Source organism: Filicampus tigris, chromosome 15 (genome assembly GCF_054856515.1).
Source record: "Filicampus tigris isolate MCC_2025a chromosome 15, RoL_Ftig_1.0, whole genome shotgun sequence".
Classification (NCBI taxonomy): Eukaryota; Metazoa; Chordata; class Actinopteri; order Syngnathiformes; family Syngnathidae; genus Filicampus; species Filicampus tigris.
Window position 1 is genome coordinate 8,948,336 of NC_141231.1, and position 27,976 is coordinate 8,976,311.

Sequence of the window (27,976 nt, forward strand, 5' to 3'; positions counted from 1 at the left end):
GCAACACAAATGCCGGCGCCCTGATTTGAACCCAGAACCTCTCAACTGTGAGGCGGATGTGTTACCTTTTGCACACCTACGTAAAGGTTGAGCTGAACATAAACACAAAGGATTATTATAAAATAGAATATTAAATCAAATCGGCATGCAGCTATAAGGGCTTTTGATGATTTTTATTCAGCAGTTGATGCAAACAATTACAGATTTGGGGTAAAAGATATAGGTTAGTATAAATTCTCTAGTACATTAATTTATCTGACCTAAGATCTCTCTCTCTCTCTCTCTCCCCATTTTGTTAAGACACTCATGCTGTTATTTTGTTCTGGTAATCTTAATGACAAAATGTCACACTTTCTTCTAGGCAAACAAACCCTCAGAGAGATAGAAAAGTACACATAATTCCTTGAGATTTCAAATCAGAACCTGAAAATTAGCATAGCAGAGAAACAGGCTATTTGTAGTTTGCATAGCTGCGGCACCTGGCTCAGTCACGATTAATTCCAGCCTGACCAAAACAAACAAACAAACAAACAAACAAACAAAATATATGGCATTATGTTTTGCACGTCATCATCAAAGATTTTTAAGGCTTTGGGCACATCTACCTGATAACTCTTCAAAGAGTGTTGTAGCTGAGGGGTTTCCAGGCAAATCTTTGACAGTAGAACAGAGTCTACACGGAGTGGAAATACTGTATTGTTAAAACTTCGAAAAAATCCGATAATATTTATTGTTGAGAGGCTGAAATGTACAAGGACTTGGACAATTTTTTTTTATTAAACAAGGCCTTTTAACGATTGATGATCAAAACAACTAAATTAATTTTCTCATTAATACACGTGCGCACGTGATGACGGCGAGCTAATGATGACTTACCCCACATTTGAGAGAGGTTTGCAGGTCCCTGCACCTGTAGGTTGCCAAAGTGCAGGGGTCTGGAGGAGGAAAAAAAAAAGTGTAACTGGTATGTCCCAAACATGCATTATATTCTGTCCATTTATTTTTAATTTCCATGGGCTCAGTCGCCACAGTCTTGACCGTGGGTAAACTGGAACTGAAGGAAGCTTATTTAATTCTGCGCCCCGACGAAGCTAGGAAACTGTATGTTTGTAATAGTTTAATATTTGAACTCTACAAGATATTTTAATTGTGTGAATTGTTTATAAGCTTTTTTGGTGCGGGGTCGGACGGTCAGTCAGCCAATTTTTTAGGGATATCACCACCGTAAACCAAATGTTTTCAATGTATCTGAATCGGGTGGGGTACTTAAAATAGTTTTAAAATGTAATTGAATTGTTTTTTTTTAAATGTATAAGATGTACTAGGCTGCTTGGTTCTGGAATTTACTGCCTGCTTTAGGTTGGAGTAAAATCTCAGATCGTGCCCAAATCAGATTAACCCCCCACCCCCCATTTTTTTTTACTACTGTATTAGATTATACTGTACATGACTTATTCATAACACAATTAGACTACAAAGTTTGGAGACAAAGCCAGAGACGACATTGAAATGGTTTGGATATGTGCAGAGGGATGGAGAAGGAGGCTGAAATGTGATTTATTAGTGTGGTTAGGAAAACAATTCAGACAGCTGGAGTTCGAGCAAAAGATGCAGATGAGAGGGAGTAATGGAAGTGGACGATTCTGGCGACCCCTAGGGTCAAGCCGAGGGGAAATCTTTACAGTACAGCACATGTACTTTACAGTGACACATGCGCCAGTGACAACACAGAGGTAATCAACAATACTTGTACAATACACATATTAAACATTTCACATCGTTTAGTTGGCTTTGGCTGCCCCCCAAGCCCCTGCCCCTCCTCGTGAGTAATTTGGATACAGTAGAACTATGTTTACGTAGACTGGAAATGATGCCTGGGTGGACTGAATAACATGGTGCAAGCGAAACCTTGGGGCAAAAATGTTCTGCCAAACTATTTTTGTGCTCGACTTCTACTTGGTCGGCCAACTGGTGTCACCAGTCTGTGTATTTCGATCAAGCTCAATACGGCACAGTATGTGCATCAGTGCTGCACTCGCATATTTCACACATTCATTGTGTTTGATTTTAATTTGCTGTGATTGTTTTGTACCCAGATTTGGAATAAACGACCTTTCTCAGTTAGCTGATTCCAAGCTCTTTTTCTACTCGCAGTGCCATGACGCATATAAGCATAGTGCCACTTGAGACCAATCAGTTGAAACTGTGTCACTTAAAAGGGAAGTCAACGCCAATTTTTTTTTTTTTTGTCAAGAATATCTTTTGTATATGTAACTAGTTGAAACAGGGCATTCTGATAAATATTGCGTTCGTGGAATAAGTGTTAATCCACTCATTTTTAGCCATCTCTGGGGGACGGCCATTTTGTCTTCTGTCGACTGAAAATGACATCACAACTGCTCACAACGACCAATTACGGCTCAGATTCAGAAAACAGGTCAGCCGTTTATGTTTGGGTTGACTTCCGCTTTAATCACTGATATGTAAATGTGTGTTGTAAATATGTAAATGTGCCTTATTGTTTTCAAGTCATGACTTTCTTTGGCACTTCTGAGCATTCACACACGACTTCTATGGAGCCAATGGCCATTATTAGTCCAGTGAATGTAAACAACCTTTAACAAAAGGAAATCGCGTTGAACATGAATATTTCCTGAAGGAGTTATGTCAAACAATTATGACTCTGATAATACATATAGGAATGGAAACATCCTGTGTTGCTCTTCCTGGACTGTGCTGAAAGTGTGAAATGGGCCTCATGGATTTGATCTCGTTTTTCTTCCAGATTACACAACAATGTGTGCAGATTTAGTACGTGTCGGCGTGACTGACCAACAGGTGGCCCCTCTTGACTCTGGCACAGGCGGATGAGTGCGCAGATGGCCTTCGGGGTGGCGTAGCTTAGGAGGGCGTCCAGCAGCGTCTTGCTGAATTTGCCGATGACCACCTCGCACTGATCACGGTAGGAGATGGGCAAGATGTGACAGACGTCCTCCATCAGCTCCACCACGGCCTCCTACGACACAGCTGAAGCAATTAGACTGGACACTTTAATATTGTGGCTACAATGGAATAAGATCCACTACATGAGCTGTGTCAAAAAATCGAACTTAAAGAAACACTTGATTGGGGTGAACATCAACACTTATAGAAATAGGTTTGTATGAAAAAATTATGTCAGCACTAAAACTCTCCCGCTAAAAGAATCTGTCGTGATTAATGGGCTTTTTGTGATGACTAAAGCCGCAAATTGGCACGCCCACGTTTGCGGCGTGTTTTTTTGTGGTTTTTTTTGTTCTCCATCTCAGGCTGTCAACGTCATCGCAGGGAGGCTTGATCCGTGTTGTTACTTGTTTTGGAATTGCTCATTAATGGCAGGTGTTACTGAACACGTTAGTTTTGTTTTCCCCAAAACAAATTGATAAAAGTTAAAATGCAAGCTAATATTATTTTCCTGCTAAAAAAAATATATAAATTGAGCTTGTTATTGAAAAATAGACCGTGTCGGCTCTCTGATGATCCCTTTCACTCCATTTTGATTGACGCTGCTAGAATATGACTTTAATAACACGTTCTATATTATTGGCTGTAGTTTCTAGTGGTGTAGAAATGCACTCTTCTAAAGTTTTTGTCTTGGCATTTCAGAAAGAGCACAAAACCCGCAAATAGAATATTCATGTTCTGGTTCCACAGGAAAAAAAAATGCAAATAGATGAATTTGTCCATAGTGAGCTTTGACTGTGGGGTAATTATTGTAAATCTTCTGTTTTGGTGAGGTGTACCTAATAAAGGGTCCAGTGGGTTTGTGGTACCAAGTCTGCTGACCTACCTCAGTCCTCTCTTTGGGCAGCAAGTCGTCCATTGTCTTGATGAAAAAGATGCAGAATGAGCACGGTGATGTGGGCTTCCCCTAACAAAACAACAGATGTCAAAGATAATTACTAGAATCGATTTTTTTTTTTCAAAGTTCTCCTTCTTTTTCACTGACATTTGCTTGCATTGTTGCAAGCTGGAGGGCCTCGTTGACCAAATAGCCCAACGTTTTCTGCTGCTCGTTGGAGCCGCACAGCCCCATGATTTTGCAGATGTCCCCTGGCTTCTGCAGGCGGATAGAGCAGATAGGAACTCAGCATATGTTTTCATAGAGATGCATGCATTAAAATAGCATCACGGCCCTGCAACGTACTGCTACGACAGTAATTAAGCTGATGGCCACTGGAAGGATCTTGTCCACCTCGTCCTTGCAGAATGCAGCCATGCTGGCTTTCCCAGGCAGGTGGTCACACAGGTTGCCGATGCCGTGTGTGATCTTTTTCTGAAAGAAACATCTGGTTTACCACTCAATTAATAATGGTGTCTATAACAACAACAAAAATCAATATACTGCATATGATTATAGTCATAGGGCTGCAGCTAACAATTGTTTTGTAATTAGAATTTATTTGGATTATTTTAATAATCAGTTAATGTGTCGATTAATTGATTAATCGTTAGAAATGTTTAAATTTACATCCCTTTATAAAAAAACAAACAAAAAAAAAACAGGACATTTTTTCAAATTGACAGTGCACAAACATGAATGAATTATAATTCAGTTACTGGTTTGGTTTGTAATTTGTCAGAAAGTTGTCAGAAATGTTGATTGTTGTTTTGTAAGGTAAAAGCAATTGTTTTATTTTGATTCAACACAAATATAATCACTCCACTTTCATGCAATACTCCATAAATCAGATATTTACTGTTGAGAAGCTGACATTCCGAGTATTTGGACAATTTAAAATGAAGAAAAGTATCTAAATGATTCATTGGTTATTAAAAAAATAATTAGCGATTAATTTGATAATCGATTAGTTGTTGATTAATCGATTAATCGTTGCACTATATCATCATATGTAATCTTTGCGTTGAGGTTTTTCTGAGTCTTTCCGTTCTTACTCGTCTCCTTGTCCTTTCTCTGCTGCTTGGGGTAGCGGAACCCTAAATTGCCAAGTTTTTTTCACTTCTATTGTGAAGCCATAAATTATTTTAATTGTTTGTTACCAGTGTGGTTTACTAAGTTATTATACAAGGTACCATGATCCCATCACACTGCTTCCGTTGTATTTACCGGTACTGTTTTTCTTTTGATTGTTTCATATTGTGATTGTCTTGTGAAAAACATGTATGTCCAATTTTGGATTTTTAATGTTATTATTTTTTGGGGGTTAATTTTCACATTAATGCAGTCTGTTACGCGTAAAAATATAAACATCAAGTGTTTTTCACAGGACAGCGATATTTGTTGCCTGTAATTCTGACTTTACTGCTGCATTGTATGAAACGTTGGTTGATGAGAGGTTACAGCACGTTCCGACCTGCGCACAAAATCGAGTTTTGTCACGTCACCGCAGTGGGACCATTGTGAACCAACCCGTTTTGTGGATCTACATTGCCAAGTGTTTTTTTTAGTTGTGTTACGAAGTGATGATTTGTCACAATTAGTGCCATTATGGTTCAGTCATTATGGTGGTGCTTCTTGAAACAGTTCCAACACTGTCTCCTAAAATAGCCGTCCGACAACAAGTGACAATACTGTAGTTTTGCTATGCAGCTTCGCTTCAGCTTTCCGATGCCAACTTTAAGAGGCCAACACAATCACTGACTATTGTATGTCTGAGGCACGTACACTGTAGTTTAAGATAAACTGTATTCACTCTGTAATTCCAAACTATTTCCATCACTACACTCCCACTGATATAAATGTGTGCCAACCAACATTCCAGAAATTTGCTTTGAAATTGTTCTTTTAAATCGAACCAACTCAGTGCGATAGCATTGTGTACAGTGGACAGATAAGGATAGTCTGATAAGCGACGTGTTCACCTGGAGGTCGGTGTTGGAAAGCAGGTCAACGAAGAGGTCGATTATTTTTATGCAATCCTCACAGGTACTCCCAGCCTGGGTACAAAGTCACAGTAGAAATGAATACACACCAGCAAGGTGTGTGTGATTGCACACTGTATATCATTGATCGATCGATTTTATTGAGCATAAAAATCAGAAGAAAGAAGAAGCTCTTCTATACATGCGCCAGTTCGGCGCAGTTTGCATGTTACGGGGAGTAGGAAGAAGTAGAAAAATGTATCGAGTTCTAGCCTTTGTCCATGCGCATATCATGGTAATACACGAGTAGGTTATTCATATACAGTATTGAATCCCAAAATAAAAAAACAGACATGACATGCCATAATTTCCTTCCGGAATTGTATGCTTTTATATGAATTTGACCAGTCAGACACAAACTTGAACGTGCTTCTCCATCTAATAGTTGAAAATGATCCTGGGTAATTACATTTAATTATCTAAGAATAGCTTGATTACTTTGTTGCATGAAAAAAAAAAAGTAATTCTTTCATTAGATAATAAAAATGTCATTTCTTAAGGAACATGTTAAATATCGCAATACCGACATCGCTTATCGTCAACATCCATATCGCATATCGTTCTTCCAATATCGTGCTGCCCTAATGTACCTTTAATTTCACTACACAGTTTTTCGATTCTGTTTTGTAACTGTTCCATAAACTAACACCTTTAACAGAGACCCACATTTGCTTTGTTTGTTCTTATCTTATAAATTATAACAACCCTCTCTCATTTCAAACAGCTTCTGATACTGCGGCAACGTTGGTTATTATATGCTTTGTTCATTATTTGTGCTGTTTTGAATTCAAGCAGATTGAAGAATTTGAGAGTGTTTAATTTGATAAATAATGGATTTGTTGCTTCAATATAATTCGAACGGTTGATGATTTTTGTATCTTAAAGACAGACTATTTGTTTTGTATGTATTAGCCCATACCTCCACAAAATAAGTCAAGTACGGCAGTAATAATAATGTGTAAATCTAACGTGTATAATGATTGGTTATTTCATTATACATCGCACACGACAATAGGCACACATCTGCTGTTATCACGTTCTAGATTAAACATACAGGAAATGATCCAAAACTTTGGACATTCTTTGTCTTGTACGCACTCTTTCCTCCTGGCTAATGCTAATGGTATAGCAGTAATGCTACACCGTAGCAGTCCGTGTGGAAAAATGACCACCGCAAAACTCTGTGACGTAGCGAAAAATCCACAATGTAAAGTTAGACGTGTACAGTATCAAAATCTGTGATACAGTGACGCCGCAAAAAGTTCAACACGATATGTAGTTATAAGTGCGTTATTTGTGATTTGTGAACGCAAATGGAAAAAGACACTTACTGTCGTGCGTGCATCTGCTCCGTTATCCAAGCCATCACTATTCAAAGTCAGAGCTGCACAGAAGATGATTCATGAAATAATTCAAAAATAAAATAATGAACATGATATTTGTATTATCATACGAAAAGGATTTTCAAGCTCTCACCGGATCCTTGTAGACCAGTGAAGAGAAGCAACACAAAAGCGATGGAGTTCATCATCTCTTGAATTTGTCTATTAGTGCGTCAATAGTGTCCCTATTCAGATATGTGCGAGGAGGCTCAAAATGCAGCTTTTATTTCACAGCGACCACCTCAACACCTCCAGCCCCAACCCTACCGGGTTGGGAGAGAACAAAAATATGGCTTTGTGGATAACATTTGTATTTGCAGAGTAGGGAACGGTGGCCTTTCACTTGGTCACAGGTGTGAATGAGGCAACAGATAGACTCAGAAGTTGTCACATTTCATGTCGTTCCGCAAAGTAACCCGAAAGCGATTTGTAGTGATCCGTATTTTGCTCTTTACGTGCACCCAAATTAATCCAGGCTCAGAATTATGATCAACAAAGCATACTAATCAATCAACACAAAACAATCCTCTTGCTTTGTAACTTTTAATTCCTGTCGAAAGAAAGTAAACCGTCATCTATAGAGCATTCATAGAGCCACTCTACAATTTCATGTTTGATAACTGTCGCTGGAGTCACAGAATTACCAATTAGACATGTATTACTATGCCAGACACGGTGGGCCACCACTTGCTTTGTTGTTTCAATAAACACAACAGCTATTTTGAGACACAATAGTAAAACAGTACATCTCATGACGGATACGTTAAGTATTCGTTTTGGTGAAGATGTAGGGATTTATTTTCAATGGCACCATCCACCCCGCAGAATCATAAGGGCACACTTTCTGTCTGTTTGTTTTTTCTCCATGGACCAGGAAGTAGCTAAACAGCTGTACTTAAACAGCTGGAGCTCATCCAGAACGCTGCTGCTAGAGTTTTAATCAGGACTAAGAGATCTGAATACATCGCACCAGTTTTAAAGTCTCTACACTGGCTTCCTGTCACTTACAGAATAAATAATACAACTGTACCGATTGTTTACAAATCCCAGAGCGGTTCAGGTTCAGAATACATCTATGATATAAACCTAGCAGGGCGCTCGGATCCAAGGACTCGGGTCAGCTAGTCCAGACCAGAGTTCGCACTAAACATGGGGAGGCAGCATTTAGCTGTTATGCTGCAAAAAAAAAAGTGGAACAAACTGCCAGTGGAGATTAAACTTTCACCAAATGTAGACGCTTTTAAATACAAATTAAAAAACATTTCTGTTTCCTATGCATGAAATCTGCACAGTATTGTTTTATTTTGTTTTTTACTTATTTTGCTTTTAATCATTTTAATCGAATTATTCTACGTGATTTCGATGTTTGTAACCAAGGTTTTATTTTTCTTTCTGAAATGCTTTTGATGTTTTATGTAAAGCGCTTTGAATTGTCTTGTGCATGAAATGCGCTATACAAAGCACAAATTTGCCTTGCCTTGCCTTGCCTTGTCTAAACACATGGACGAACTCGCACAGACGCCATGATTCACTTTTGATGTTTCGGTCTTGGCACAAGCCTGCCCTCCTCTGAGTGATGTTGTAATTATACTGCAAATTCTTGGTTGATGACGAGCTCCTTGCCGACCGCAGCGACGTATGTGAATTTGTAGTAAGTCAGAACACGGCGTAGGCTATCCTATGCTAACGCAGTAGTAAAGGTAGAGTTACTAAGGCCGATACCGATCATACATTAGCTGCATATTTTTCCATTTTCGAGCTGCTTTCTAACGATTATTATGAAACAAATCGATTCATTTGTCAATTATTTTTTTAGATTGATTAATCAGATTTAGAAAAAAAAACATTATACCCAAATTTCCATTCTTTATTAAATACAAAAATAAACATGTCATCGCTGTCCTGTGAAAAATGCGTATTTCCGATTGAGTATTTTTTTGTGTCTTTTTTTTTTTTCCACTTTAATGCGATGTCTGTTACGCGGAAACCCGATTCACCTAAAAATGGAAAAAAAAAAAACCCTGAAAAATGTTTTTCACAGGACAGTGCCGATATATTAAAATTCAGTTACTGGTTTGGTCTGGAGCACGTCAGAAAATAGGGAAAAATGTCGGTCATTGTTTTCCCCAAGTAAAACGACTACAGAAAGTTGAGAATATTTACTGTTGAGAGGTGTGTACGATTCTTAAAGGTTTGTGAAGAGTAGAAAATGTACAAAGCCTGCGATAACTTTAAGTCGACTTTCCACGTGATTATTTTTTGTGATCGGCATTAAAAGTAAATATTTCCATGAAAAGTCGAGCGCTGGAGCCACGATATCCTGCAAATCACCAACTTCAGAACTGTGAGGCAGACGTGCACCATGCTGCAGCTGTAGATACTGCCCATACTCAAAATCTCTTTGCGACATTACGTTCAGGTGAAGTCATCCCTGCTGACATTCTTTCCAGCTCAACAGCAGCCAGAAATAATGCCACACAGTTTTAAGATATCGTGTTAGTAAATTTGCAAAGGAATTACAAGGCAGAATAGCACGCTTGTCCAAAATGTTTTCACATATTTGCAGTTAGATGTTGAAAGACCGGGGTCATCCTTGGGGCCACCAACACCGCAAACCCCCACAGATGTGCAATTACAGCTCCAAAATGAACTTTAAAGGGGAAGTCAACCCAAACGTATTTTTTTTCAAGAATTTTGATTTTCCCCTTTAAAAAAAAAAAAAAAAAAAATCACTGTTGAGCTATTTTTAGAACATACCTGTGAATTACTCACGTTGTCCTTGGGGCTAACTAGTACCCGCTGGCAGCGCTTTTTTCTTAGGTCATGTAACAATCACCAAGACAAAAAAAAAGCAGTGTTTGCAGTGTCTTTTTTGTATTGCGCCGTCCCTCCTCGTCTGTGCTGAGAAGGACAAAAAAAAAAGTTAATTTAAGGCAATAAATTAATAAAGAGGCAATAAAGAGCCGACTCGTTTACTCAACTCTGCAAGCAGCCAATCATGTTGTACTTTACTTAGACTAAAAAAAGAAAAGAAAAGCGCTCATTACCGGTGAACACCAGTATCAGCAGTTATTAAAACCTTGACTTTTTAAAACCAGAGTAAATCGTCAAACTGGTAATCACTACTACTCACTGTAACTGCACATTTTGTACAGTATTCTTTAGTTTTATTTCTTCTGTAGAGTTCTGTTTTTAACTGTTGTTTTATTGGTCTCCTTGAAGTCGCCTCCAAATAAAATATAATATGAATTTGATTTTGTTTTACTGTATCGCTGATGGTTTGGTGGTGCACACACCTGAGTTGTGCGCGGGCAGCGTGGGATCGTTTCCCACTCTGTGACTGTGTCTGTACCCTGCGACTGGCTGGCAACCAGTTCAGGGTGTAGTCCGCCTTTTGCCCATAATCAGCTGGGATAGGCTCCAGCACCTCCCCGCAACCCTGTGCAGGATATGCGGTGTGGAAGATGACACACATGCATCTTTACTGAAATGAGTGTAACTGGGTTTGATGCCTGTAAAATTCCCAAGTTAAAAACTGCTCTCGTGAGAATGAAAACAAAGACGAAGTACGTCTTCACAATGCTGTATGGCTGATCTGGCGTCGGTTATATGGGAATGGCAACCAACTGGTTTGCCTTTCAATTGTCAACTGTGGAAATCTTTTACCTCACCAAGTGGAAAATGTCAGGTGGGAAGTCTTTGTCACAGTTGGTGCATCTGTTAACAGGAATTTAATTTAGTCTATCAAGTTATTTACATTTTTTAATCACGATTTTGCCATTTGGGTCATAGCATGATCCACCATGGACATGGTCATGTGTGTGCGTGGGTGTGTGTTTGTGCACATACACACACCGGACACCTAATTAGGTACATCTGGACATTGTAACCAATCCAATATGATATAAGCTGTATTTAAAGTGGAAGTCAACCCAAACATTTTTTTTTTCAAGAATATGTTCCCAGCAGGCCCACTAGTTGAAACACGGCATTCTGATTAATTTTGCATTTTTGGAATAAAAGTTAAGCAGCAAAATGCACTTGTTTTTAGGCACCTCTGGGGGCGTCCATTTTGTCATCTGTCGATTGAAAATCACAACTGATCACAATGACAAATCACGGCTCAGATTCAGAAAACAGGTCAGCCGTGATTGGTCATTGTGAGCAGTTGTCACGTCATTTTCAGTCGACAGAAGACAAAATGGCCGGTCCCCAGAGATGCCTAAAAACGAGTGGATTAACACTCTTTCCACAAACACAAAAAACGTAATGAAAAGGCCTAAAAAAAGATGAAGAAAACTCAATATTTTTGTGAGTTGAGCCCCCCCACTGGCCGTTTGACCCAGTGCATGCGTGACGTCACTGGCCAATTGGGGTCGTCTTCAGACTCTGAAGATGGCGATGACAAGCTGTCTGTAAATATTGGTCGCTCCGTTTTTTTTGTTATTTAAAGGAGAAACGAAAGGAATCAGAAGAAAAACCACGGCGAGCGCACTTCACAACTTAATACAACATACAGCTGCTTATAACAACATGTTAAAATGTGTAAAAACAATGTCCCATATACTTTAGTGCTCAGTTTTGATTGACAATGACTCAGAGCTATTACTGAACAATGTTTTTTATTGTGGTTGTGGTGTTAAGTGGTTTAGAAACACAAGTTCCTTCCAAAATGTATTAAATAAGTAACTGGTTAACTCATTCACCACCAGCCATTTTCCGAGCAGCGACCTCCACCTTGCCAGCCGTTTTGAAGGATTTTCGCTGATCTTTCAAGGCCCACAGAATAGTCTTCTACAGCTATGGAACCTTCCAAAAGAAAGATTAGACTCTCTTCCTTCCTTCGAAAAAGTTTCTTTCTACCTTTCTCCATTCTTTAGTTATCAGCAGTAGAACATAGCCAAGTTTCACAAATTTTTCCTTTCCTGAGTAGAAAACAGAGAAAATGAGCTTTTTGTGAGAAGCTTCATTTCAAGCTGAACGTTGACTTTGATGCTAATATTTTTTATTATCTCAAACATTGAAACCAGTGTTTTCCAACCTTTATTGAGGCACGTATTTCACATTGGAAATAATCTCACGGCACACCACTTAGCAAAACAATGCACAAAAAGTTGATATACGGGTTAATTATGCATGAAGTGGAAGAGCATTTGATTGTTTTGCCTGTTACTATTTGTGGCTGGAATAGGTAATGATCAAAAAAAGTTTTTTATTCAATTTATTTATTTTTTGGGGCAAAAATAATTGACAGTGGATAACACACCTGGTGATCTCTCACGGCACACTAATGTGCCACGGCACACTGGTTGAGAATCAGTGATTTAGCTTCAGGAAACAGGTGAGCCGTGATTGGTCGTTACCTGGGCAGTTGTGATGTCATTTTCAGTCGACAGAAATGACAAAATGGCCGCCCCCTGAGATGGCTAAAAACTGGTGGATTTTGCTGCTTATAAGGACACTTTGATGAGCTTAACATTGGCAGTTATATAATAGGTTTGCATGTAAAAATGACAACAGTAATTGATCGCCGTTTTTGGACGTTATAAGCAATGAAAGTACAATTATTTCCAATGGAGAGTTTGGAATCCGTCCCTCCAGTGACTCCGACCGAACAAGGATAGAACGGTAGGGGGGCGCGGCTATTCTCCTCATTAACAAGAGGCGTTAATCATTGAGTCACTTATTTCCTAATTCCTCCCAAATTTATTGATAAAATAGAAAATGACAACTCTTTTCATTTTGCCGATCAAAAAATATATAAAGTGAACTTGTTAGTGAAAACATGGCCATCCCAGCCCAGCCGTCCCTTTAACTCATATTCCACAAACGCAATATTACTCAAATGTATTTCAAATAGTGGGCCTGCATAGAACATATTCTTTAAAAAGATATGTTTGGGTTGACTTGCTATTAAGGTGTTTGCACCATGAAAAGATCTATTGTCACTTCTGGCTCAATGAATGTGTAAGCACTAAAAAAGACACCAATTCCATGTGGACTCTGTGAAGACCTTTTTTTTGCTGTCCCACGTGGACGGTGGAGCTATCACCCGTCTGGTTTTCCGCTAAGTCTCCCTTTATTGTTTTACCAGAGGTGATGTTGAGACTGAATGGGTTTATTGTGCTTCTTCCTTATTATGTTCAGGAAAAGGATTGATTAAATACAATAATACTATTCCGAGACGTAAACAATAAATGCTGAGCAATGTCCAAAGCCACCGTACCTTATTCCGAGATCTGTTAAGTGAACTTTGAGCTGTTGGGTCACTTAGTTATTTTCTTTTTCACTTTTGACAGTTACAGCTGTAAAACATTGCTTCTGTTTCCCAAGAATGACAAATGGGATGTAGAGATCCCCTGGCGAAATGATATTGTTTGCAACATTCCTACAGGTTGACCAACAACATTTCAACCAGTACTGTACATTTCTGCTTTTCGTGGGCCCTGAAACAGGAACTCAACTGACTTCATGCAACTCTTTGGGATGTTGCAAACAACGATGTTCACAATGTTACAACTTTGCGTATTTTATTGAGTTCTTTTAAAAGATCTTCTTCCAGTGTGGAAGCCATTAATGGAGGATCTATAAGAAAGTGGATTTGCACGCATCCAGCCTGGTCGTGGCAGGAGTCGGTATACTGCAGATTCAGGTGCATCGCAATAAAGTTAACATTTTGGAAAACTTTATTTCTGTCGTTAAAAAGTGAAACTCATATACTGTATTATATAGCTCAGGGGTCTTCAATCGTGTTCCTCGATTGAAGGGCCTTTGTCCTGCCTGTTTTCCATCTCTCCCTGCTGCTGCGCACCTGATTCAAATGATCAGTATCGTGATCCAGCTTCTACATATTTTGCTGATTATCTGATCACAGATAGTGTAAAGATTTTATTATATATGATTTTTTTGTGGGGGGACTGATTAGATGGCAAATTTCTATTTCTATCTATATACAGTATATCTAAATGTACCTTTGATGCTGATTTGGGAAATGTCTAATTTATTTCTAGCGCATCAGGTTTTTGAGACTTTTTTTATTTTTGTTTTTTTGTTTCACCTATTAAATGTTTGCGTGATATTGATTTTGCCATGCATTGTAATGTATAGGTATGCAAAATTAACCTGTCATGCTGTGTTATCGTCACCCGCTTCATCAACATTTATGGGTTCAACTGTTTTCAACCAATGACTCTATAAATAACTTGGTTCCAAATTTGCACTCACTCTAATATGTTTACATTCTCCACTTCTCATTCTTCTTCGCATCGTTTTGCCACACACTCATCTCGCCAGACTGCCTCGCGAGGGACAGGCATGTATCACAAAGCGCAAGAGAGAAATACAACAAAAGAGGGTACGCTGTAAAAAGTTCCAGCACGCAAAAGGTTCAAATTGAGCAGTACCCGCCCATAGGCCGGTCCACCTCTGATTTTAAACGGGGCTTCCGTCAGCGATTCCGACTGCAAATTTTAACCGCATCGTACAAATACATACATATACCCGCAGATGTACATATATAGACAAATATTTTTTGTCCCTACTTTTGCAATGATTATGATTGTAGGATGAGCGGTTTGGATAATGGATGGATATATAATGACCTTGCATTTGTAGTACATGTTTTTGAGAATCTTGAGTTATTTATTACATTATTATCATTATTTTTATGATAACTTGATGTGCTCGAGAAAAAAAGCGAAGGCAGATATGTAATCGGCACAAATAAAATCAACTTCCATCTCTGATTGAAAAAATTTGTGAAAATGAGTTGGCCAGTCTTATGACCGTCAAATTTTTCCGATCAACACGTGGCTGTGCAAATATGCACCTGGATAGAAAATTGTATTTTTCTATTTCATTGTTTTCTGTATGGTGTAGCGCAAAGAAATAAAACACACACATACTCTCGTTTTCCTGTTTCACAATCAACGTGGTGATTGTGGTCAACATTTTTCCGCACTCAAGAATATAATGTGTTTAATTGTAAGTGGTCAGTGTTGTGCCAATATTTTCCATATTACAAAAGTAAAATATTTTATTTTCCTTAAAAACAATGAATTCACCTCTTAGTGTTTTGACATGTTCTTGTGTCATTTCCAGCTTGAAGATGCACTTTAACTCTAAATCTGTCCAGGTTATTAATACATTTTGCAGACTACTGTATTATCTTTATCAGTAGTCCTCTTCTGCCACTCACGTTCTTGTTTGTATGACCTTGCAGTCATGCATACAGTATAAAATAGGACATCAACAGGCATTAGCAACTACATTACATTGATGACATTTCAATGACATTTAGAGTGCCGGCTTCTTACAACTGAATAGATTTCTTTTTGTTTTAAGATTATTTCTCCTTCATTGTGTATGTGTGTCTGTGTGTGTGTGTGTGTGTGTTTAGAAGCCGTATGAACTTACGGTATGTACTGTACATGTCACCTTCTATGGTGATTCACAGCTAAAGTGTTTTATGTTGCCAGGTGAGGTACTGTTGTGAGAAGTGCAACAAAGAGATAATGAAAGCCATATCTTAAGTTCTGTTATTCATAAATGAACTATGGCGTCTGCAAAAGTAGTGATTTTATTATTCACCGGTTTGACAGAAGGTACTTTTGTCTGTGCCTCATTAGCAACAGTAATGATGCAGTATGGCTGTGGTGGAAGGAATGTGATTACACACCCAATCACACTTGTTTTTCTTCATAGCACGACAGTCATGCTGCAACCTTCAGTAATTTTGAATGCTGCACTTTTTTCACATGAAGTGCTGCTCCAAGGACTTTTATTTTGCACCATAAATACGCGCGTAGTTGCAATTTAACTATTCTAATCCGTTTTATCAAGTGACGGTAATAAGAATACGACAAAGAATGAGGAAAATATGTCCTTCCCGACAGTCGTCTAGCAGAGCGGTTCAAGGGGCGAGGCCTCCAAACGCCACTATATAAAAGCAGATGGCCCGCATCATTGCAATGACAACATTCGCACGCTTCTGACAGGTAATCCTGTTGCCTGTTGTCTGCAATTGCTTCACTTGTCTTTCTAGAGTTGTTGCCGATACATTCATTTCCAGCTGTAAAATTAATCCTATTGTTCAGTGCCATTTTTAAATTACTTTCAGAGATGCTTTTTCCTGTCTACCTATTGCTGGGCATCTGCCTGGTTCCTGCACACTTGAAAGCAACCGGTACATGGAATATTTTCTACATTTACGCAGAGTGTCAAATGATGGATGTTTCTAACTTTTTTTACTCTTCGTAGAACATCCTGGAAGTGCTTTTCTTCAAGAATGCTTTGACGAAGCTAAAAAGATTGTTGACGATGCCTACACATACTCGAGAGCAGAGTAAGTTATACAATTTTTTTGTCCTCGCCTTCTCAGAATTCGTAGAAGGGAGCACATACCTCCACATCTGGCCTTCCTTGACTGGCTCCCTGTACATTTTAGCGTTCATTTTTAGATTATTTTATTTGTCTTGTTAGGGTAAGTCATTAGAACATTACTTCCTGTACATTCAGATGTGGTTGCTTTTTAAAGTGCACTATAATTAAAGTAAGTGACTAACTCACTCACTAATGTTGCCTGCAGTTTTATCGTTGCTAACTCAATAATTAACCAACCAGCTAGCAAAGACTTTTTCAATCTTTTATTACGCAAACTAATTCACCGACCGAGTAACTAAAACTGGTTGAGTGTTTTACGTTGACATGTTAACTAACCGAGTAAAATTGGCTACATGCTTTGCCCAGTCAGTTTCACTAATAACCTAACTAACCAAACAACACTGTTTAAAGGTTGATTGTGTATGCTAACTAACAAAGTATCTAGCTAGCTAGCTATCAAATACTGAGTGATTTATATAAAAAAAATTACAACCAACCAACTAAAAGTAACTTTAGCTAAATGCTTTGTTCAAAAGGTTTTTGTGTTAGGCTAACTAACTTGGATTAGTTGACATATTTCATGTATACTACCAAACTACCGGTAACTAGCATTGTCAAATCTAGGTTGACCATATTTTGATTTCCAAAAAAGAAGAAACCCGGCCTGGCCTGGCCTCAAGATACTGAAATGATACTCAAAGATGCCATGCAGTACATGACAACTCCAATATATTTAAAGTAGGACAATATTGCGCAATATTGGGAGAATAATGTAATATATGGTTAGTGCATATTGCAATATTGATATTATTGTTATATTTAACATATACCTAAAGAAATGCAGAAATTCATTCTCATTATCAAATTAAAGAAATAAATGTTTTCATGCGGAAAAATATGAATGTATTCTTATCCAAGGTAAGTTCGTTAGTTCTTTAGTGTTAATAATTCCAATAGATACTGCTCCCCTATTGGATGGCGATGCGTAGTTAAGGTTGCATCTGATTGACCAAAGTTATATTAAAGCATACAATTCCGTGTGAATTTATTGCACGTCTTTTGCATTCTGCGCTGCATGTGCCATGATCACGATGACAATATTTTTTCAGTATACTGTATAGCCCTAATTTAAATGAGGCCTCCTCTGTATGGGTAGGAAATAAAACAAAAAAAACAACATAATAGTCGCTCTCTTTTGAAGTGTTACGTCAATATGACATGTTCTAAATAATACCGCTTCTGAAGAAAAGCCAGCTCTAAAAAATATTAACAAATGTAACTTAGTATTACAGTACTTAGTAATGTAAATAATAAAACAGTAGACATACAAGGATATTAATTTAACAAAGAAAAAAAAAGTCAATTCAGTCTTTAGTTTTCTTCCTCACAATTATACTTTTCTCCATCCTGTGTTCCCAAGTCTAAGAATTGAGAAACCGAGTCAACTTTTCCGATTCTTCTCATACAGCATTTTTTGCATTTTTCCGTGTCCATATGCGCTTTGAGATCTATGACCCGTACCACACTGATCTATATAAGTGCGAGCTTTGCACACTGTTACATCACACGTGTCATCACTGTCCCCTCCTCAGCTCCGAACCGTAATCGTCACGCACCACTTGGTCCAGTGACTTTACCCACATCGGTGAAAGGGATGTTGTATTGCTTGCTTATTCAACTGGGGATTCATTGCCATTTCAGCAGCACACAATTTTCTACGGCACTCCTGCTTCTAACTGAGCTCACACACACACTTGTCCTTACTGCCACTACCTTCTCTTCCGGGTTCCCAACCCGGCCCACATGGCAGCTCTGCCAGTGCTTGCTCGCGTCACACATGCCACACAGGTAATGATGCACTCCGCCTCTCATTAAAACACAAAAGCAATCGGCTTCTCATTTGTCATGCCAAGCGTCAGTTAAATTAAACACTTGCTAATTTGGTCCATCCATCCATTCATTATCTATACCGCTTATTCTCACAAGGGTCGCGGGCGTGCCAGACCCTATCCCAGCTGTCATCGGGCAGTAGGCGGAGTACACCCCGAACTGGTTGCCAGCCAATCGCACGGAACACAGAGACAAACAAACATCCACACTCACAATCACGACTAGGGGCAATTTAGAATGATCAAATAACCTACCAAGCATGTTTTTGCACAGTGGTCGACCGGTTAGCACGTCCGGCTCACAGTTCAGAGGTCGTGGGTTCGAATCTGGCCCCGACCTTCCTGTGTGGAGTTTGGATGTTCTCCCCGTGCCTGTGTGGGTTTTCTCCGGGTACTCCGGTTTCCTCCCACATTCCAAAAACATGCATGGTAGGTTAATTGATCACTTTAAATTTCCCATAGGTGTGATTGTGAGTGCGAATGTTTGTTTGCCTCTGTGTTCCGTGCGATTGGCTGGCAACCAGTTCAGGGTGTACCCCGCCTACTGCCCGATGACAGCTGGGATAGGCTCCAGCAACCCTTGTGAGGATGAGCGGTGTAGATAATGGATGGATGGATGTATTTTCTAGAAAATGCAACAAAACATATGAGCACCTTACAAGAGATTAGCAAAAGTGACTCAACTTCCACTTGCGCGTTTTAAGTTTAACCCTTGTATGGTGTTCGTGAGGGGCCCGTTTTTAGATTTTATCAAAGAAAAAATGACACAAGGCATATCTGAAACCTTCTCCTCATGGTGACAACGCACTGTTATGGGATTTTCTTTTCTTTTTTTTAGGACATTTTTGTTTTTAAAAAACGAATAGCACAAATTCATAAATGTAATCCAACAAAGGTAAAGGGCAAATATGAACAATGTTTGCTGTTCATATGACTTGCAATTGGGCTGTAGAGACGGATTGTAATCAACCTGGGTACCCTTCTTGTCACTTCCAGGAGTCTGAGGCGAGTGCGCAAGGATGTGGTGAGTCCGCAAGATGCTCTGCGTATGCTGAAGCAGCCCCGTGGGGAAACGCGCTCCTCTGTGAGGGCGGCAGACTACATGGCGCAGACACTGCGGCTTTTGCAGAAGAGGGTACACCGCATCCATAAACGCTCGCTCAACACAACAGGTCAGACGCAGGCACCGTCTCCGTTTTAGGGCGAATGGTTGAGAGATTTCCGATAACTGAACATTGCTACCATTGGTCATCGTCACAGATTTGCTCTCTGCGGAGGAGCTGGAGTTTCTCAGCATGATAACGGGATGCGCCGCTGAAGTCAGGCCTCCCCCCTGTAGCAGCACGCAAAACCTCGACACGTATCGAACAGCTACAAGCGTCTGCAACAACCGGTCAGCTTCTTAATCATCATTTCGTGGCTCTTCACTTTCTCCTCATTGACTATGCAAATGTTGATATTTTTCATATCGAAGGAGGGAAACTGCACTTTGCTGAAACTGACCATGTTTAACTATTTTACAGTGGTAGTCAGACACTTGTGACAATGCACTCTAAAAACAGTTGGGTTAAAAATAACACAATTTTGGGTCAAAAAGGACCGATCCACTACTTGGGTCGTTTTGACCCAACTTTCTGGATTGGTTTTGCAGAAAACAACCCCAAAATGGGTAGTTTTGTACAAAACAACACCGAAAACTCGGCTGTTTTGTACAAAACAAGAAGGTGGGTCAAATTGACCCAATTTGCAGATTGGTCCAATTTTGACCCAAATTTGTGTTATTTTTAACCCAATTATTTTTAGAGTGTGGTATATCACTGCATTAAGTGACATACATGGTTTTTTTTCCCCCCTCAGAAAAAACACAAAAAAGTGGCGAAACTGCACCGTTGTTTGTGTAAAGTATTGGGCAATGTGGAACAGAATGTATACACTTCCTTTGAGGTTTCACAAGCAGGATTTGAAGACAAACGTTTGCTTTGTAGACTACACCCCCGCCTGGGAGCCTCCAACACCCCCTTCGCCCGCTGGCTTCCTGCCATGTACGACGACGACATCTCGGAACCGAGAGGGTGGCAGTCCAACCGAACATGCCACAGTTTCATGCTTCCCTTGGTACTTGCTTGGAAACCGGAGTCTCGCTCGCATCTGATGAGCTGAACGAAAAGTCAATCGCCTGCTCTGCGCCCTCAGGTCCGCCAGGTGTCAAATAATATCCTGAGCACGACGGATGCAGGCGTGGTCAGCGATGGGAAGTTTTCTCACATGTTGACCCTGTACGGCCAGTGGACCGACCATGACCTTACCTTCACGCCCTTCTCACCGAGCATCCGCTCCTTCAGCAACGGGATAAACTGCGACGAGAGCTGCGAGCGCACCGAGCCGTGCATCCCCATCCCAGTTAGTCCCTGAAACTCAAACAATTGGCCAGAAATGAATTAATTGAATTAAAGTGGAAGTCAACCCAAACATATTTTTTTCAAGAATATGTTCCCAGCAGGCTCACTTGTTGAAACACGGCATTCTGTTTAATTTTGCATTCATTCTTAAGCAGCAAAATGCACTCGTTTTTAGCCATCTCCGGGGGCGGCCATTTTGTCTTCCGTCGACTGAAAATGACATCACAGCTGCTCACAACGACCAATCGCGGCTGACCTGTTTTCTGAATCTGACACGTGATTGGTCGTTGTGAGCAGTTGTGATGTCATTTTCAGTCGACAGAAGTGACAAAATGGCCGCCCCCAGAGATGGCTAAAAACGAGTGGATTAACACTTATTCCACAAACGCAATATTTATCAGAATGCCCCGTTTCAACTAGCGGGCTTGCATATAACATATTCTTGAAAAAAAAAATGTTTGCGTCGACTTCCCCTTTAAATCCTTAACTTTTGGCATCCCTTTCCGTTTAAGATTCCTCCCGACGACCCACGCTTGCCCACCAGCGGTCCTGATAGCTGCATCCCCTCGTTCAGATCAGCCCCCGCTTGCGGAACGGGATTCTCGGCCTACAACTTCGGAGGCGTGCCCAACAGGCGGGAGCAGATCAACGCTCTGACCGCCTTCCTGGATGTGGGCCAGTTGTATGGCTCCGAGACTAAGCTGAGCCTCAGCCTCCGTGATCTCGACAGCGAAGGGCTTATGCGCGTCAATTCCGAGTTTCAGGACAACGGACGGGAGCTGCTGCCCTTTGACCCTCTGCATGTCAACATGTGCGCCACCCGCAGGCGTGTCACCAATAACACCAATGCCAGAGAGGTTCCCTGTTTTCTGGGAGGTCAGTCGTCTTGTAAATAGCTTCGAGTTCACTAGAAATTCCGATTTTAGCCTTGTGGCGTGTCACAGCGCAGCATGGATATACATGGTGCCATGTTTCCCAACCTTTAGTGAGACAAGGTCCATGCTGTATTTTACAGTCAATTCCCCAAATCACCCAAAAAATGTCCCAAAGTATACATGTTGAAATAATGCTGATCTTCTCTTGATGTACTCACAAATGTGCCAATTTGTTGTTTTGTATTCTGTTGTATGAACGGCAACACTTTTTCTATCTTCTGCCATCTAGTGGAAGAAATATAACTAAATGGAGTGGATGAATGAAGTAACTAACTTATGAATATCGCACTCATCTGATCAAATGAATGATTTTATGTCTCCCAGGTGACGTCCGTGTAAATGAGAATGTCGCTCTGACCACCCTTCACACAATATTCTTGCGCGAACACAACCGTCTAGCCCGCGCTCTGAAGAAGCTGAACCCCCAATGGGACAGTGAGACACTCTACCAAGAAGCGCGTAAGATCATGGGAGCTTACGCACAGGTCAGATTCATTTAGATTCGTTCAACCTCTTTGTGGTTTTAGCTGCCAAATGTGAATCCTTAACTCGTCCGCGTGTCTTAGGTGTTTATATTCCGCGACTATCTGCCGCGCATTGTGGGTGACGATGCCATGAACAGGCTGCTGGGACCTTATCCCGGCTACAACCACGACGTGGACCCCAGCATCTCCAACATCTTCGCCACGGCCGCCTACCGCTTTGGTCACTTGGCCATCCAGCCCATGTTTGCCCGCCTGAGCCCGGACTACAGAGAAGACAATCAGTTCCCCAGCTTGCCCGTATTCAAAGCCTTTTTCACCCCATGGAGAGTCATATTTGAGGGTGAGCTAGCATTGTCTATATGTGCCCTGTGATTGGCTGATACCCAACTTGGGTAGGTTCCAGCTCACCAGTGACCCTAATACCTAATCAGGTCGTGAGTTACCTGGAGCCGATCCCAGTTGACAAGAACTATAGAAAATGGATGATGGATGTGTTTTGTCATTTTTTTCTTATACAACTAACTAACTAACTAACTAACTAACTCGCAGATATTTTCTTGCAACTCGCATCAGAGGCTTTTACTGCGATACATCTAGATAAAGGACAGGGACTTGTGCCAAGTCAAGTCAAATTTATTTATAATGCCCCGAATCACAGAAAAGTTTCAATGGCTTCAAATGCCCACAGTTGACAAATGATAACGGCATCCTATGATCTTGACCGTTAGGAGGGCAAGGAGAAACTAAGAAAAAAAACATCAGGGGGAAAAATGAGAAACCTTGAGAAGGTGCCCCAAATGTGGCGAATCCCCCTTCCAGGATGACCAAGCTGCAATAGATGCAATGGTGCTATACAGTGTAATGTTCCACAGTCACACACTCACATTCAATATTGAATACAGTAAATAAACTGTATTGCATTTACAATATACAATAAAGGACTGGTTCTTCTGGACCTTTATTGCAAAGTGACCATCTGATGGTGCGAGTGACTCTTACGACTCGCCATTGTTATGTCCCTCCAGGTGGCATTGACTCACTGGTGCGTGGTCTTGTGGGCCGCCCTGCTAAACTGAACACTCAGGACCACATGATGGTGAATGCTCTCAGGGATAGGCTCTTCGAGTTCTTGCACCAACTGGCTCAAGACCTGGGGTCCCTCAACATGCAAAGGGGGCGTGACCACGGCTTGCCCGGTAGGTTCACACATTGGCCTCCGGGAGTCTGGATTTTTTTTTTTCTTCTTCTCATCCATCCGTCATTATCACCTGTCAATTACGCATGACTGCTTCCTCATACCCTATTGTTCACCTCTGTAGGTTACAGTGCATGGCGCAAATTCTGTAACCTGTCCGAGCCCAGGAACCAGGCCGAGCTGGCTCAGGTCCTGAACAACGCCGACCTGGCCCGCAGGCTGCTGGAACTCTACGGTACGCCCGCCAACATTGACGTCTGGCTGGGGGGAGTGGCTGAGCCCTTTGTCCCCGGCGGCCGCGTGGGTCCTCTGTTTGCTTGCATCATCGCCACCCAGTTCCAGAGAATCCGCGAGGGCGACAGGTCAACCTCATAACTCGATAGTTAGATAGATAGATGGATAGAGATCACACTTCCCGTCAGCTAATGAAGCGCTTGCCAAAATTCAAAGGCTGTGGTACGAGAACCCTGGCGTATTTACGGCGAGTCAGAGAGCTGCCCTGTCCACCGCCACCCTGTCCAAGATCATCTGCGACAACACGGGCATCAGGACCATCCCCAGAGACGTTTTCAGTGTCATATCAAATAATAACAGGCTCATACGCTGCAACAACGTCCAACGCCTGAACCTGGAGCCGTGGAGAGAGAGGAGCTGTACAGATTTCTTAGGTGAGAAAATTCAGCTTGCGATATTTTTCTTTCATTTTTCATTATCATTCCATCATATTTAGTCCCCCCAAATTTTGATGGCGAAGGCGCCAACGTAGAAATGATAACATTTTAAATGGATCATCTGGAATTTGTGGACACTTTTGACAATTGTGAATTCACAAAAGAGATTGCACGGATCTTCATATTATGTGACGTTTTATTCTGCAGAAACTGGTGACTGCCCTGATGTCTCATCCCAAACGACAAATAATGTGAGTGCCCCCCTTATTAATCCATCCTCCCTCTAATACTGTGCAATATACGTACATAAGCAAATGTCTTTAAATTGTACGTTTTCTATACAAAGGCTAAACTTTATGTTCTTTCTTGACATGCAGCACCCATTTACAAATGAGAAGTTTACAGAGGATGAGCAGAATAACCAGGTAGATATCACACCAACTAATACAGGACCTCAAGCACTTTATCAATGTATTTTAACAACTGAAAATAGCAATATGGCCTGTCTAAATGAAGCCCCCCCCCCCCCTTAGTTCCTTGGCAAATGTAAAAAAAAATGGTGCCAAAGCAATAATTTTATTTTAGACATGGCTTTGGCCTTAGCATAAAACAGCAAATAGGAACAGCAAATAGGTGCGTTTTTTTTTTTTTAGCTAATTGCAGAGGATAGCTTTTAAAAAAATGTGAATACGTTAATTCGAGTGGCCGATGTGTAGAGGATCACTGTGCTCGCAAATATCCAATATGATTTTTATCCACATTTGAAAGAGGATTTTCCCATTTGAATAGATGCAATCTGAATAAAGTCACTTGAACCATGCAGTGTAAATTCAGTCACGCTCCCTCAGGCATGTAAGACGATTTTTGGTCATTTCTGAGACAAGTGCATGCCGGGGAATCTGAGAGTGGGCTATCTGCGACGGTTTAGGTGTGATCAGAGGTGACTTCACTCACTGCCAGACAAAGAGGCTGTTCTCATATTTTTAAACATGGCACATTTACTGTCTCGATGTGGCAACAGACAATGTGAGCAGGTACCCTTATTAAAAACAGAATATGTCCACAGAGCTCAGTATCAGTCTGCCTGCACTCCGATCAAATCTGTCTGTCTCTGTCTAGCTATCTAGCTAATTAGCAGTCTATATGCAGGCTGCAAGTTGTTGTTCTCCATGGTCAGCAGAAGGTATCTCCACATCTTACATCAAAATCGTGTCCTTTATTTGCTGTATTGGAATGCAGTAAGCCATTAAACGCCTCTTTTGGAAATCAGGAATATTACATGAAATTGCTCCATTGTTCATAAATTGAGACATGATGTAATCTGGTAGTAAACATACAAAAAACTAAAATCCATTTTACCCTACCCCGTAGTGTTTAATCCAGCAAATAATAGAGTTTTTTTTTTTTAAATACAGTGGGTGTGGAAAGTATTCAGATCAAAGCCCTTGAAATTGTTCACTTTCTGTGTCATTGCAGCCATTTGCCAAAATCAAAAAAGTTCATTTTATTTCTCATTAATGTACACTCAGCACCCCATCTTGGCAGAAAAAAAACACAAATGTAGAAAATTTGCAAATTTATGAAAAAGGAAAAACTGAAATATCATATGGTAAGAAGTATTCCCACCCTGACGCATATTATTGAGTAGAAGCACACTTTTGATGTAGTGCGGCCATGAGTCTTTTTGGGAATGATGCAACACGTTTTTCACACCTGGATTTGGGGATCCTCTGCCATTCTTCCTTGCAGATCCTCTCGAGTTCTGTCAGCTTTGATGGTGAACGTCGGTGGACAGCCATTTTCAGGTCTCTCCGGAGATGCGCAATTGGGTTTAGGTCAGGGTTCTGGCTGGGCCAGTCAAGAACGGTCTCAGAGTTGTTCTGAAGCCACTCCTTTATTTTAGCTGTGTGCTTGGAGTCATTGTCATGTTGAAAAGTGAACCTCGGGTTTGAGGTCCTGAGTACTCTTGTAGAGGTTTTTCTCCAGGATGATATCTCTGTGCTTGGCCGCATTCACTGCACTGAAAAGAGGTTTCCGTCGGGCCACTCTGCCATAAAGCCCCGACTGGTGGAGGGCTGCAGTGATAGTTGACTTTGTGGAACTTTCTCCCTACTGCATTTCTGGAGCTCAGCCACAGTGATCTTTGGGTTCTTGTTTACCTCTCTCATCAAGGCTCTTCTCCCACGATTGCTCAGTTTGGCGGGACGGCCTGGTCTAGGAAGAGGTGTGGTCGTCCCAAACTTTGTCCGTTTGAGGATTATGGAGGCCACTGTGCTCTTAGGAACCTTGAGTGCTGCAAAAATTATTTTGTAAGCTTTGCCAGATCTGTGCCACAATATCTGTCTCTGATCTCCTTGGGAAGTTCCTTCGACCTCATGATTCTCATTTTCTCTGACATGCACTGTGAGCTGGAAGGTCTTATATAGAGCTTTCCTAATCAAGTACAATCATTTTAATTAAACACAGTTGGACTCCAATAAAGGAGCAGAACCATCTAAAAGGGGATCAGAAAAAATGGCCAGCATGTGAGTTAAATATGGTCATTGCAAAGGGTCTGAATAATTATGACGATATATTTCAGTTTTTCTTTTTTCATAAATTTGTAAACATTTCTACATTTCTGTTTTTTTCTGTCAAGATGGGGTGCTGAGCGTGCATTGATGAGAAATAAAATGAACTTTTTTGATTTAGGCAAATGGCTGCAATGACAGAAAATTTCAAGGGGTCTGAATACTTTCCATACCCACTTTATATAGTTTTCTTGGCCAAAAGTGGCCATGGTAGAAGGTAAAAGGATGAATCAAGGCGGAGTCAAATGGCCTGCATAGAACCCAGACCTTAGTCACTACTTTGCATTGAACACAAAACAGCATAAGTACAACCAGAGCTGGGCTTCGCCTATTTTTGATATTTTTCTTTGTTTGGCGGCGTGTCTGCTCGTGCGCCACCTAATATTGACGTGAAGATTACGTTATCGACGCCGATTAGCTGTCGCCGACGAAGGATGTACCGGGACCTCGAGGTCGATTAAACATGCAGGACGGAACGCGGTGAGCGTTAGGCTATGCCCAGCTCTGAGTACAACACAGTGTAAGATAAACAGCACCACCTGCTGGAGCAAGTGAGGGTCCATTTTTGGCCTCATTTTGTCTCATTGTGTTTCCCTGCAGCGTCCATTCAGGGGCTGAGAGAGTCCCAAGACACTCAGCCTCATCATTGCCCAGCGCCTGTCTGCCCTCATTGTCCACGTCAGCACCAATTCAGTCAAATCCCCACTTGAGGTTATCTCCAATGAGCAGAACTGTCATCATCACCGTCTTCCTCTGCATGCGAATACTGCCGGCCTGGAGTCATCGTTCAGTTCCGTGTGCATTACTTTCTTCCCAGCGACTGACACCCGCACTTTATGTGTTGCCCTTCCTCAAACGTTCACACAGACGGCTGACATTGATGAAAGCAGCGAAATTTGTTAAACATGTTCTCCTTTCTGTTACAGCATGCAAGTTGTCTTATTTTTTTGTTTGTATTGTGATGATTATTTATGTAATGAAGCATAGGTATGCGCAATGGCTTTTTATAATGAATCCCTCGCACCTGTTTCTGTTCTGCACTTAATAAAAACTGAAATAAAAACAGATGCGGTTAAGTGTTTTATGCTTGTGTTCTTAATTTGAGGTGCACAAGTCAGATTTGATGAAATCTTAAAGCGAGATTGTT

At 40.8% G+C, this 27,976-nt stretch overlaps 2 protein-coding genes across 6 annotated transcripts; one reads left to right on the plus strand and one right to left on the minus strand.

Annotated features, from left to right (window-relative positions):
• Positions 1-166: 166 nt before the first annotated feature.
• Positions 167-7,519, minus strand: sftpba (surfactant protein Ba). Its single transcript, XM_086053099.1, has 10 exons — positions 7,399-7,519; positions 7,254-7,306; positions 5,863-5,937; positions 4,187-4,315; positions 3,989-4,099; positions 3,830-3,910; positions 2,833-3,016; positions 877-935; positions 606-673; positions 167-505 (listed from the first exon to the last, which is right to left on the minus strand). Exons 1-9 carry the CDS (start codon positions 7,451-7,453, stop codon positions 617-619), a joined length of 804 nt encoding a protein of 267 aa, XP_085909225.1. The 5' UTR covers positions 7,454-7,519; the 3' UTR covers positions 167-505; positions 606-616.
• mpx (myeloid-specific peroxidase) lies at positions 868-27,910 on the plus strand. 5 transcript variants are annotated; one of them, XM_086053095.1, is made up of 18 exons: positions 868-964; positions 2,786-2,962; positions 16,199-16,300; positions 16,423-16,488; positions 16,563-16,647; positions 19,571-19,746; positions 19,835-19,967; positions 20,560-20,689; positions 20,768-20,974; positions 21,486-21,849; positions 22,233-22,393; positions 22,475-22,733; positions 23,419-23,589; positions 23,713-23,950; positions 24,039-24,256; positions 24,467-24,510; positions 24,637-24,684; positions 27,430-27,910. In XM_086053095.1, exons 4-18 carry the CDS (start codon positions 16,425-16,427, stop codon positions 27,445-27,447), a joined length of 2,316 nt encoding a protein of 771 aa, XP_085909221.1. In that variant the 5' UTR covers positions 868-964; positions 2,786-2,962; positions 16,199-16,300; positions 16,423-16,424; the 3' UTR covers positions 27,448-27,910. The 5 variants fall into 5 exon arrangements, with proteins under 5 accessions (XP_085909221.1, XP_085909219.1, XP_085909223.1 ...); XM_086053093.1 differs by having other exon boundaries at positions 16,199-16,488; XM_086053097.1 differs by lacking the exon at positions 16,199-16,300.
• Positions 27,911-27,976: the final 66 nt, after the last annotated feature.